The sequence below is a fragment of the Accipiter gentilis genome, chromosome 11 (genome assembly GCF_929443795.1).
Source record: "Accipiter gentilis chromosome 11, bAccGen1.1, whole genome shotgun sequence".
NCBI classification, from domain to species: Eukaryota; Metazoa; Chordata; class Aves; order Accipitriformes; family Accipitridae; genus Astur; species Astur gentilis.
Window position 1 is genome coordinate 28,114,154 of NC_064890.1, and position 11,901 is coordinate 28,126,054.

Here is an 11,901-nt window from a genome sequence, read left to right on the forward strand (position 1 = left end):
CCAGCTCCTTCTCTCAGCAGGGAGGGCTCATCAGCTCGGGTGCAGCATCCTGCTGCTCACAAAGTCGCACTCGGGGACTCTCTGTCCCCTTGTCCCCTGCACAGGCTACGTACAGGCCGGCTGCACGCCTTTTCCTAACGGGGTCTGGTTTAACCTTCTCTCCAAAAACTGAGGAAACGACTAGTCTGGCACTCTAAGCCGAGATTTGTGTAAAACATACCAGCTGGGTACGCTGCTATCAAGTTCACTTCGGAATTAAAAATAGCAAGAGAAATTTCCCATGGAAGATCAAGCGCGTTAGTGGATCATATAACCTTGCTCCAGACCAGGCCACGCTGTGAACAATTTTCAGTCCTCAGCATAAAACATACAGGCAGTGCCATCAAAACACTTAGTTATGTGAAGATCAACATCTATGGCACTCTCAGGTTACAAGCATGTTTTCTTGAGAAAGGAATGGCAGCCTTACAAAATAAAACGACGACGATGATAACATTTCTTGTGCTTTAAATCTGATCTCTGTGTGTCTTGCTGCTGAGCACAAGACCTAACATATCAACCTAACAGGCCTGACATTTAATAAGCCAAGTTTATTTCTAGAAAGTGAGCTGGAAATTAAATCTCATGGTTGCAGTTGGCACACTGTACAGAAGAGGAATCTTACAATGACTGCACTTCATTTTTGCCCTATAGCTTTCATCCTTCTAATTGGTATATTTAAGTGCACTTAATCACTTAAGCATTGAATCTACCGCAGTGATAAATCTCCAGTTTAGACTCCACAATAATAAATCTTTGTCTTCTCTTAGCAGCTGGCGAGATTTGATTTGGACTTTGAATTTAGGTCTTTTCCTCAGGCTTAACAGTAACAACTTGTTTGTTCTGTCTGCTGAAAGCACGACATTAACTCTGGTCTTTAAATGCATTATCGTTGCTTAAGCTTAGTGTTCTCGGTGTTAAAATCGGTTGCCCTTCTGCAGCGCCCAACTAAGAAACACAAAAAAAATCCAATTAGCCTGTGCTGGGAGTTTACAAAGCAACTTTCACTCATTAGTATTTACGCAGCATCACTGGTCCACATGACACTTCACAGACACGAGGACGAGCTGGAGCTTATAACGCAATCTTTCAACAGATGCCTCCAGTGCCACAAAGAGCTAATTTAAAAACAGGTGGAAGGGGCCTTCAGACACCCCCTTTAACAGCCAACAGAGGAGTAACATCCCCACAGGCACCTCACAGTCCATCAAATCACAAGAGGGAAAACTGCCTTTGGACTGAAGAGACTGGAGACTCTATCCCCAGTTTAGCTACAGGTTTCCTGCAGTACCTTGGTAAACTATTTAGGCTCCAGTCGTTAAGAGTTTGTGCATATTAATTACCTTTGCAGTCAACCCCATGACCTATGCTTGCAGAAGAAACCATGCCATTAAAGATTTGCAGGATCGGGGGTCTCATTTCCCTGTGCCTTAGTTCTCTCACTGTACGGTTCAACGTAACTCTCATTTGTATTCAACATACCAACAAATGTCTGGAGTAGGGCCTTATTTTCTTAAATATAAAATATCTTCTTAACAACTAGCCTTGTTATAAAAAAGCTGAATCCTGACTTGTTGCGACTGCTGCACGGAAGATTGCATCTCCGTCCTTTTCTGAGAGTGTTGCTCATTTCTGTCGATTTCAGTCCAGAAGAAACTGCTCGGTCATCCAACCCAAGTCACCGCTGAAGTGGTTTTATTTGCTTTACCACTTGCCACCAAGACAAATAACTCTCCCTTAAGCACAGAGCGTGCCAGCTGACGGCGCTACGCACAGAAACGTTGGACTCCGTGGGGACGGTGCTCTGGCACATGCACAGAAGTCCTGGCACAGCCGGGGACGACGGTCGGAGCCTCCCTGCTTGCACAACCTACCTGCACGCCCTCAGCCATCGCTTCCAGCTGGGTGTTGGCTTTGTTTAAAATCTCAGCATGATAGGGTTTTTACTAGTCAGCTCTCCTGCTTATCACGGGCCATTAGATGTCCCTCCCAGTTCCCCCACTATTGAGCTTGGCAGTCCTCACCACACTGACAGTCTTAATACCACGATAGCCAAAGCTGCAAAGCCATAGCATCGCTTGCCATAGCAGTTGAGTCCAAACGCACACATCTTCAAAAATCTCCTTTAAAAACATACTTTGCATGTGAATTCCTCTGGATTCTGCTTGCTGCTACCCATTTTTGTGAGATTTGTCTCCCCTATATTAAAGGCTACTTTAGTACCTGCTATTTTCTTCCCACCATATAGTTTACAATGTTAGCAATCACCTCTCAACTCTTTGCTTCTATTAAAGTGAGGTCATTGCACGCAGCATGTCTCACAGCCAGGCTGCTTCTTCAGACCGCAGATGATTTGGCCCCAATTCTGCCAAGTATAACATATGCATTTTAACTCCAGATAGTTAGGAAGCTCACTATATGTTTGTCAACTAGATTAAAGCTCTTACTCCTTAGCTACCGTCAAGTCGCTTCTGTAGCTTCTCTGTGATTAAACGGTGCGAGCTTCCTTACGCCAGCAATGTTTTTGCTAGACTCTGCATAGTTCCACTCAGAGATGCTCCACATTTCAGAATCCATTTTAAAACACAGGCATACCATTCCCCGCCAAATGCGTGTTTTATCCAACGTCACCTAATTCCTGCTACGTGTTGCTCTCGAGGCAGGCATCACGCCCTTCTGTCTTTCACTTAACATAGAGCTTTGGCACAGAATCACGTATTTCTCTCTTTTCAGTCCTTTAGGCACTGACACTACTTAGCACTTCTTGCATCTTTCACAAATGCAAATTGATGATCTAGATTTTTGCATTTGCTTTGTTTACAAAATAACCACAAAACCTAATATATTTTAAATTTTTCCTTGAATTTAGAATCGTAGTATTTTCGTGGCCATTCAGACAAACAGGACCTACGACCTCTGTCAACAATGGGGCTTATGTTCCTTTGAGCTGAATTCATCTGGGTACTCAGTGGCCGCTTTGGGAAAATGCCACTACATACATGCAGTTTTAGGAGCACTTCTGAAGATTTTCATCAGAACATGGAGGACATTAGACTTCAGTTAGAAGCTGGCAGTACAGCTCCGCAGTTGCGTATTAGCCAGCATTACAGTAAGCTCACTCAAGATTTTATCAAATATTATTCTGAAGGCTCTAGCTTAAACATTTCCCCTGAAATACCGGCTGCAAATTTTCTAAAGCTTTTGTAGGACAAAAGTCAATCTCTTAAACAAGTATTTTCTGAAAACCTTGCATTTCCCACAAACGTCACTCAGTTTCCTGCATTTGATGCTGACTGAAAAAATTAAGCTCAATCAAAAAAATCAAACTCATGAAGAAATGCCAAAATCGTAGAAAACAAGTATCATTGCACACTGCGTCCATTGGGAATTGATCTAACAAGTTTTGTTAGGGCTTTCCCCCCCACGAGAATTCCAAGTTTCATCTAGAAAGACTTTTGTCAAAAATAACACACTACTTTCATGCACATCATATTCTTTCCCATAAAAATTGAAGGGAGAGTTTCCAAGCGTACCATGCTGAAAATACATGTGCTTAAAATGGTTAAAATCTGTTTTGTAATAACCTCTTGAATATCAGCCTATATCCAGGTAACAACTAATTTTTTTTCAAAACCCAAAAAGGCAGACTGAAGAAACCTTTAACATCCAAACCCTGCCTGGAGGCTCGGGAGCCACTGCGAGTGCTTCACGGTGCTGTAACTGATACAACTGAAGAGGGAGGTTAACAGTAAACAAAACACTGTTTACTTTAGTTCCATTAGAACTGCAGAAAATAAGAACAGTATTTAGCAAAGACTTCATTTACATTCTGAGAAATGCAAAAATTAAGACAAGTGATTTGGGGTCAATGGGCAAACTACCCATACATATATAACTGATTCTGTGAAATCTGTATGCAGAATTAATGCTGACCTTGCCAGAAGTGGTCATGTGTTTAAAATCTTACTTTCAACAGGGAAGTTCATACAAAAAAAACCCAAACCAACAAAAAAACCTACACTTGCAGGGAGTTAAGAGTTTTTCCATCTCCTTTTGGTGGCATCAGAGTTTCGCTCCAGGTTTTCCGTGGACACTCCACCACACTCACTTCTGTAGTCCATGCGGTAGATTTTTACAGGGAAATCCACCACAGCGATGGCAGATGACTTTGAAAGAAGGCCAAGCAACTACCACCGAGACTGCAAACGTAAAAGTAACTGTCCTTCAGTTCTTCTCACAAGAAATAAGCCGTTCACTCATTTTTAATCCATTTGAAGCTCCCTGGCCTTCGTCAGGTTAATGCTTTCCAACCTTCATGATGAACTTCCCAGGCTTAAATTAATGAAGGGGAACAATACCTCCTGACCGCGCTGTCGAGATGCTATCGCAGCAAACGCACCACAACACACAGGGTGGCTACGGTGACAGTGCACACCGTGCCGGCACCGGCAGCCCCCGGCACCAGCGCCCGCGGCCGTGCTCCCTGGCCCGGGGAGGACAAACCCCCAGGCATCCAGTCCCCCCAAAAAACCTTCTGCCCTAAGAGCAGTTTATCACCGTAGGTCTGCGCACACGCAGCTCCAGATGGCCAAACATCACCAGCAGGAAAAAAGTGACCATTAGTTAAATTTTAATAACAGGCGAATATTTACTGCTGCTACTTGAATTTGAGACCACGGGAATGAAAAGTTACTTATTTCTCACGCTGCAACCTCCTGGAGCCCATTGGAGCAGTGCCCGGCATGGGCCTGCAGGGTCAGGGAGCCCAGAAAGGGAGGACCAAAAAGACGAGAGGAGCTCCACCGACAGCACCCACCATCCTAAAAGACAGCACGGCCTAAACCCGAGAGGCGTGCTCCATCCCTTCATCTCCCGCGGTATTTCTGCTTATAGAATCACACCCAGCTTTCCTGCACGGTTAAATACCAGAGAGTTTGCATAAAATGAGGGTTCAGTGGGACAGGAGCGGTCCAAGGGCTTTGCTTAGCGAAGCCTGTGCAACGCACGCATCGGCGGCGGACCAGATCACCGCAGCATCTGGCTGCCTAAAAATCCCTCCGGTTTTGCGTCTTCACAGAGACTCTTGGATGAAGAGAAAGCGTTGTTACCCCAACCGTACAGGGAGCAGAGGAGGCGCCTCCAACACGTCTGCTCCGTCCTCCCGCCCGTGCACGCACAAACCCCGGCGCTGAGCGCGCGATCCGGTGCTGGCCGGTGCCGCGAGCATCGCTGCACATTCAGCCTCCTTCTCCCCATCTCCAGATGGCTGTTTCTGGGCTTTAAGAGGAACCTGTTACATGGTCACAAATCCCCCACTAATTATAACCCTAGGTAATTATTTCAGTGAGAATGTCGTCATCACCATCATCATCATCATAAATCGTAATGAAGAAAGACACCGTGTTCCTCCAAGAACACAACTTTGTCACAGCCACCAGCTCCTCACCAAGGGGACGTGGCGTTCCTCCTCCAGCTGCGGTTCTCCCGGGCTTGCTGACCTCCGGGGCCCGGCAGGACAACGTCACTTGCTTTCTTTCACGCTACGCTGCAGGTTCCTAACCCTCCCTTCTCTAGATGTTCAACCGGTAACGCTATGGAGCGGGATGTCCCACAGAAAGCTACGAATACGCTACAGACACCGACAGATTCAACCCAGAACTCATACCCATATATTTATTATTTACACTGCTAGGAAATCAGGTTTTTTCCGATTTCTCTACCCTCAAGCAACCCAAAGGTTTCCTCCTGCCTGCCTCGTCACAAGCCAGTTATTAAATCCATCCTTCTGTTGCGCTTTGAAAGGATAAACAAAATCATCAGAAACTGTTTAACTTCTGGGACTCTTTCCTTCTTAGGATATGACTAGAAAGCCAAACTGTTATATCAGGAAAAACAAGCAGGGCTGCACATTTTTAGAAGAGGTGTGTCTTAGTTCAGATTAGCGTGGCATTCAGAAATAGTGCAGGTGCCAACATGGGAGGAAAATACATCATGTTATATAAAATAATCATGTTTATTTTAATTATTTTGGAATAAGATGATAACATCCGCTTCCTCAACTACTCACTCTGTATTTAATATTTTAGCCTGGCATATTAAGTCTTCTCTCTTGCTTCCTGGCTAATGGTATGGTACAGTTAGAACAGTTCAAACACTCCTATTCATAAAGGATTTCATGATTTGATTTGCACATCAAGCTTCAACAAAATGAAAAAAAAACCCCATGAAACACCACAATTGGATTTAACATTAATATTTTCATATGACAGACTAGATTTCCCTTTGATTGCATCACAGCAGTGTACTCCACTGAGGATACTGAAATTACGCTCGCCCCAAACTGCGAGGACTTTCAAGCCTGGAAGCCCAATGAAACCCACAGGATGACTGACTTGCACTACCAGAGCCACCAAATGCCCGGGGCGTGCACACCTGTACGACGTCAAAAGAGGGGGAAAAAGGGCCCCACACTTCACCTTAATAAAACTCACCGCTAGAAGCGACCACTGGACTATTTGGCGAGACCATCCGTAATTACTCTGACCGCCGCCGTTGCACAGCCCACTGCCCGAGCCCTGGCTGAAAACCGATTTAAGGCTGTAGGAACACCAGTGACTCGCATGTCGCCATCTGATTTGAAGACTTTCAGACACGGCAAACCCAAAGGTTCCTTTAGCAGCTGATCCACGTTTTGTTAAAAATTAATGCCTGATCACAACTAAATTGAGTTTGCCCTCTGCTTCCAATCATCAATTCTTATTATTTTTTTCGTGATTAAAAGGCCACTTATTTCCTCCCCCATGACGATACCTCCTTGCCGTAATCTAATCACCCCCCAAGCAAAATCTCTTATTCTGATGCTTCCCTCCAGCCCTTAAATCATTTTTCCACTATCTTCTCCAGCTCTTCCACTTCCTTTTAAAAATACTGACATCAGGCATGGAAAAACAAAATCACACAGCAGTACGAAGCACCAGTCCCTCTGGTAGGTGCTCTCCCTTACATGCCACGCTCATCCTTCATATCACTGTGCTCCAGCCCACTGAGGACTCGGGTTAAGGTGTCTGAACATCTAAAACCTTTTTAATTCACTACTTCGTGAGGTGCCAATCACACCTGCGGAACTGCATTTCTCTTACCGGCTGTCGAGGCCTGCGCCTGGCGGTTCTGAAAACCAGTTTGTTTGACCTCAACTCACCAACAGAACCAGCTTGTTCTGGGAAAATGCCCGGTCGTTGTTTTTAATCACCTTATTATTTCTTTACGTCACGCAGAAGGTTTATTAGCAACGTTTATGCTTTTATTTCCACATCACTGAGATAGATACATTTGACTGCTATCACATCTGGAGCCAGCTGCTGTGGTACTTTATGAGCAACCTTAAACCAATGACAGTATCCTATTGTGATTGATTGGGGGGGGGGGGGGGGGAATCCACAATAAATCAGATTGGTTTAATCCATTCACAAAAGCTTTGAAAAACAAAACAAAACAACCTCCATATTATCGTCAGCGCTGATTTTTTAATAAACCCCATTTAGGAACAGATGATGCATAAAGGCCATATTGTGCCTATTGTTCTCCCCTGGTAACTAATTTTCATCAGGCACTTTGGGACTTACTGGTAATTTCTTCAGTCTTTTTAACCCCCTCGGTGCTTAAAACACACAGCTGTGAAAATCTCTCCCATTTACAGATTTCATACTGTCATTTTACTTGCATTTTGGGACATTTCAACGAAAACCAAGATGACTCAGCTGAAGATGGCTGGAGTAACATTTCAAATGAGAAAGTGCATCACGAATCAGTTCTTTCAAACTCAGAAAGAAACCCGAGGAGATTGATTAGGTCTCAGATGGTTGCCTGCAATTTTTTTCCAGTATTGAAAATGATAATATAAAGCATTCTGACATTTTTGCTTGACAGCCACGGCCTGCAATGTTTATCTGGGACATATGCATTACATAAATTATTAAGAATCAAGCAACAAGAATTATATCCTGTTCTAATCAGCGTGCAGCAATGACAAAAGAAACAGGACACTTGTTCAAAGATATACTAAGAAAATTTGACCAAAATAGTATTTAAAAATCATTTTTAATTGTGTTTACACTTAAAGTGAAAATTGCAGTATGCTGAATATTTATTTTTTTTTTTTTTTAAATTCCTCTTTGATGCCGGATTTGCCAAAGGCTTATCAAGTGAGAACAGGCCAGAAAGAGGGGCGAAAAGCACTCAGATAACATTCAGCTTTCCCAGCAGCAGGGATGCCGCAAGGGTTACATCTCCTCTGCCCCCAAAACAAACAGTCTTCTCCAGTGTGGGGGGAAAAAAAAGTAAATGATCACAGTAGATAGGAAGGGAAAATAAGCAGTTTCAAGATAAAGACATAACTGCCCAATTCAGACTGGCTGATACCACCACGTAGAGTTACTGCTGATTCAGTATAGTAGTGACATAATACCTTAGTGAGTCTTAACAGTTAAAGCAAAGTCCATTGCAACAGTGATAATCTTCCAGCAAACTTTTAGGCTCATTATTTATTATCATGCAGAAGAATAAGCCGATATCTAATTTTTATCAGAAACACAATAAAAGCCTTAATCCTGTTAAAAAAATGCTTGAGTATAATATAAATTGTACAGGAAGAGGTATTAATTCCACTCCGTACGCTCCCCGAATACAAGCACACTCCCCATAATAACCAAGGTCCTTTTATATCCTTCAAAGAAAGCAAGAATTTTCCACAAATACAATCTTCCTTTCAAATCCCTCAAACACGCGTATGCCACCTGCTCCTAAGAAAGATCCCAGAGAGAATGAACCGCTCCGCAACCGAAGATGGGTCTGCATCCAAGATAAGTCTGTTAGGGAAATTAATTGAGACCAGGCGCACAGGAGATGTAAACTACTTGTGGCTGCTCCTGACTTAGGCTTGTGAATCGGAACAAGCCGCACGTTTTTTTGCTCAAGCCCCTGGAATTCTCAGTTATTCTCGAAAGTACAGAAAAAAAAAGCATGACATCGCAGGGCTAAACGGCAGTTTCCCTCTTCACCCGGCAAACCCAGTCTAAACAGCTTAAGCCGCTAACTTGAAAAACCAAAAGTGTCCTATTTTTTTTTTTTTTTTCCTCAGTCAAAAAAAATTAAAAATATATAAAATCATCAGACTGCCGACTCCTTTAGCGAAAAGCCCAGCGTGAAACACAACTCCAAAAAGTCGCAAACCTCTACCCAGCTTCAGCCGGGGGGAGCACGACCACAGTCTCCCTGAGATCATCTTGAACTTTTTTCCCCGAAATTCCCAGCATAGAATGGGGAGAGGGAGAAGCTCTTCCAGTGCCAGGTCGTCGTCCCCCCCCCCCGGGCAGACCCCCTCGTCCCCTTCCCACGGGGGGCGGCCGCCCCCCGTGGGAAGGGGACGAGGGGGTCTGCCCGGGGAGAAGAGCACCAGGGGGACCCACACACGATGACGGCACCCTACCTGTGGTTAAATTATCATTAATCTTCAACGGCACCCTTAAGATGTAGACCAGGAAAAGCATAATGAAGAACCACAGCGTCCAGAGATAAGTCCAGGACCAGACGATGCAAGATTTCAGCTGTTCCAAAAAACCCGTCCCAGCTTCAGCCATGTTTTTTTGGAGGAGAGGGGAAGAAAAAAAAAAATAAAAAAATAAAAAAATAAAAATACACAACCCAAACCCTGCTCTCTGCTGCCACAAGCTCTCAGTGCGGGATGATTCACGCCTCCTCCCCGGCTCCGTTCTTCCCAGCTCCCCCGTCCCGCTCCTCCTTTTGGAGCCCAAAAAAAAAAACGCCGCCCGGCGGTCCCCAAACCCGGGGAGGAGCTGGGGAGGACGGGGGGGGGACGGCGGGGACCTGCCCCCAGCCGGGCTCGGCCCCCCCCCCCCCCCCGGCGGCAGCAGCCGCATGATGAAACGCGGGGAAACACCGAGAGGGCTGTGGAAGGGGGGGGGGGGAGGAAAAAAAAAAAAAAAGACAAAAAAACCGTCGCGCAACTCCTTTCACGGCTTTGAACGAGAATTTCAGGCGGTGTTTTCACCACGCAACGGGATTTTTAAGCCTAAAAAGGGCTCACGCAGGATTTTTTTTTTTTTTTGCAGCTTACTCGCCTAAGCGTCTCGCTAGGATAAGACAAAACCACAAATTTTTTGTGCGTGTGTATTTCTGTGGACAATGCCCAGCAGAGTCCTGAAGTGTAAAACTCCCCCCCCCCCCTCCCCGGAAGATACTACATGGCCCAAGAAATACACGTGTCTCATTAAAATAGCATCAATAAAGCATAATCTGCATAAAATTCTACTTTTGTGAAATACATTTTTCTTCTCCCATGACTCTCTCGATGAGGTGTTTCTTTGTGAAACAGGATTTGTCAACAGAACGTGACAAAAATTCAGAGGTCAGTTCACGTAACCGATCCCTGCTTTTTTGGATGTTACGCAGGTTACATTCACGTAGACACACACCGAATATTGCGATTTGTTTGGATCTCTCTGCTGCGTTTCCACAATCTGTATCGAGGGGGATAATACTTCCCAGCATTTTAAGAAACAGGTAGTATTTCCTGAGCAGTACCAAAAGGACAAAAAATCCGGGAGAATTTTTCCAACTGGTAATAGCCACTCTGTCCTGGGATTTTCTAGTCTGCCAATGAAAAAGTCATCATGGAGAAAAACATAGCAGCTTTCCCAGAATGTTTACAACACCTAAAGACATTAAACGAAAATAAATCTGTAGTTGTACAAACTGATACCTTCTCACGGTAGCAAAGGCACCACGTTTGTTCTTCCAGATTATGCTATGGGACTTGAAGCCGGATGGGCAACACTGGCTGCGTCTGGAGCATTCGATGGTGACAGGATCTTCTGATTAAGGGTGCAAGACTGGCAGAAGTTTTTCCTGCTAATAAATCACAAATCTCTTAAAATTAGAAGATACAGATTAACTACAAAAAGGTCATTTATAGTTTAATAACATACCAAAGAAAACCACATTTCAAATATTTCAGCTTCCCCTTCCAGTTATAAAGGCAAGAAATACTTAACACATAAGTCACGCCTGAAAATAGTCAATATTATTCCATCGTGCAGTTATTTATAAATCAAAATACTCACCTCATGTTCCCTTATGTATTAGTAAAAAAATGCAAACCACTAAGCAATTGTTTCATTTTCATAAATTTTCCTCTACATATTTTAATTTTCAGAATATTTTTGCTTGTATTATAAAACTAACTATGATCAATTCCTTTTATGTACGAAAGACAGAGGTGGTTTATGGCACTTTTTAATTTATTTTTTTTTATAAACAACTTTTCATTCTATTAAGCTGTCCTTTATTGAAGGACGGGAGTGGACTGTGTTGTTTCCTTCAGCTGTGCTTTCTTTGTAGCCCCTGGATTACTAGAAGATCAAAATGCTGTGAACTGTGCCCGTTTAAAGCACAGTTATTAATTTTATGCCTGTCTTCCTTTAAGCACCACTGTTTCTTCTTCCCCTGGAATTACAGCAGTTATTAATATTTTGCAGTAATTGTATGCATTTCACTCCTGGATCTCCAATGTTTTTACAGTGACCATAAAGTATTTAAAAACCAAGCTGCCAGTGGAGTCCAGCTCTTCAGGCTTCCAGTAGCACACTCCAATGGATTTCCCATCAGGTGGCACACACAAAAGTTAAGAAGAGAAAGAAAAGGGAAAAGAAAAAGGGAAAAGAAGAGAAAGAAAAAGAAGAGAAAGAAAAAGAAGAGAAAGAAAAAGAAGAGAAAGAAAAAGAAAAGGGAAAAGAAAAGGGAAAAGAAAAAGAAAAGGGAAAAGAAAAAGAAAAAGAAAAGAAAAAA

The 11,901-nt window shown here is 43.6% G+C and overlaps 1 protein-coding gene across 4 annotated transcripts in view; it reads right to left on the reverse strand.

The window, feature by feature from the left end:
- Positions 1 to 9,828, reverse strand: part of ST7 (suppression of tumorigenicity 7) — a 154,637-nt gene extending 144,809 nt beyond the window's left edge. For 2 of the 4 annotated variants that reach the window (XR_007507644.1, XR_007507643.1), the window contains exon 1: positions 9,524 to 9,737. Coding sequence is in view for 1 of the 4 variants with exons in the window: in XM_049813831.1 (XP_049669788.1) it covers positions 9,524 to 9,674 (151 nt within the window). In the remaining 3 variants the exon portion in view is untranslated. Of the gene's footprint in view, positions 1 to 9,523 lie in introns of all 4 variants that reach the window. The other 2 variants (XM_049813831.1, XM_049813833.1) reach the window with 2 other exon arrangements.
- Positions 9,829 to 11,901: the final 2,073 nt, after the last annotated feature.